Genomic DNA, 897 nt, shown 5'->3' on the forward strand with positions numbered 1-897 from the left:
CCAATAAATGTAACGCAGACCTCAATAAATTCAAAACATACCGATAAGAGCAATATCGTTAACAACTTCCAACAGTCGTATTTGTGTTACATCACTGTTAAGGGCATGATCATAGCCTACGTGTTTTGGACTGAAAAATGCTTCCTTCCAAAAAAGACGAAGCTAAATGCGCCTTTTTTCTCTACAGATGGAGCTGGCGGTGGTGTTGACAGCATCTCAGGCAAAGACGCTGTCGCAGGTGAGTTTGGCTGAGGAAAGCACTCGTGCCTCATTGAGTTAGTTAGACCATGAAGAATTAAGGTAATGAATTTTAAAATTAATTAGAAATAAGTTAAAATGGGAAGTTAGATATAAATTCATGTTTGTAAAAGTTAATTCACAACTCTCGCTTGACCTAAATATAAGCTATCGTTGATGAAGCCAGCAATTGCAGGACGCCGAGGCTTCCGTCCTCCAGAGGGTGGCCGAGCTGGAGGAGCGCGTCGCAGCGCAGGCTCGGGTGAAGGAGGAGTTGCAGCAGGTCGTTAAGAAAGAGGTGGACAGGCGACTCGTCCTCGAGACTCTCCTTCTGAGGACGATGGAGGAACAGGCCATAAAGCTCGGCCAGGTCGAGTCGTCCTCCACCGGCGGCCACGACAGAATCGACGCCCTCGAGTCGACCCTCCGGGACGAAATCTCACTACGGGAGGAGGCGGAGCTCTCGGGGGACCTGAGGCTCCAGGACCTCGAGAGTAAAGTGTCCCTCATGGAAGGGAACCTCAACCTCATTACCTTCATGGACTCGCGCCTCAGAGACCTCGAGGAGTTAGTGAGCGTCCACGGCCAGGAAATCTCCGAGCTGCAAGGCGTCCTTCCCAGTACGCGGAGAGGTGAGTCCTCCGCGTGAAGGCTGAACAC

The 897-nt window shown here is 50.5% G+C and overlaps 1 protein-coding gene across 1 annotated transcript in view; it reads left to right on the plus strand.

The window, feature by feature from the left end:
- LOC119592123 (paramyosin-like) overlaps nt 1-897 on the plus strand; it is a gene marked incomplete at its 3' end in the record, with an annotated part of 9,594 nt that overhangs the window by 3,243 nt on the left and 5,454 nt on the right. Inside the window, 2 exon segments of the mRNA XM_037940945.1 lie at nt 188-238; nt 434-869. Coding sequence (XP_037796873.1) covers nt 188-238; nt 434-869 — 487 coding nt within the window.

The sequence above is a fragment of the Penaeus monodon genome, chromosome 29 (assembly GCF_015228065.2).
Source record: "Penaeus monodon isolate SGIC_2016 chromosome 29, NSTDA_Pmon_1, whole genome shotgun sequence".
Lineage (NCBI taxonomy): Eukaryota > Metazoa > Arthropoda > Malacostraca > Decapoda > Penaeidae > Penaeus > Penaeus monodon.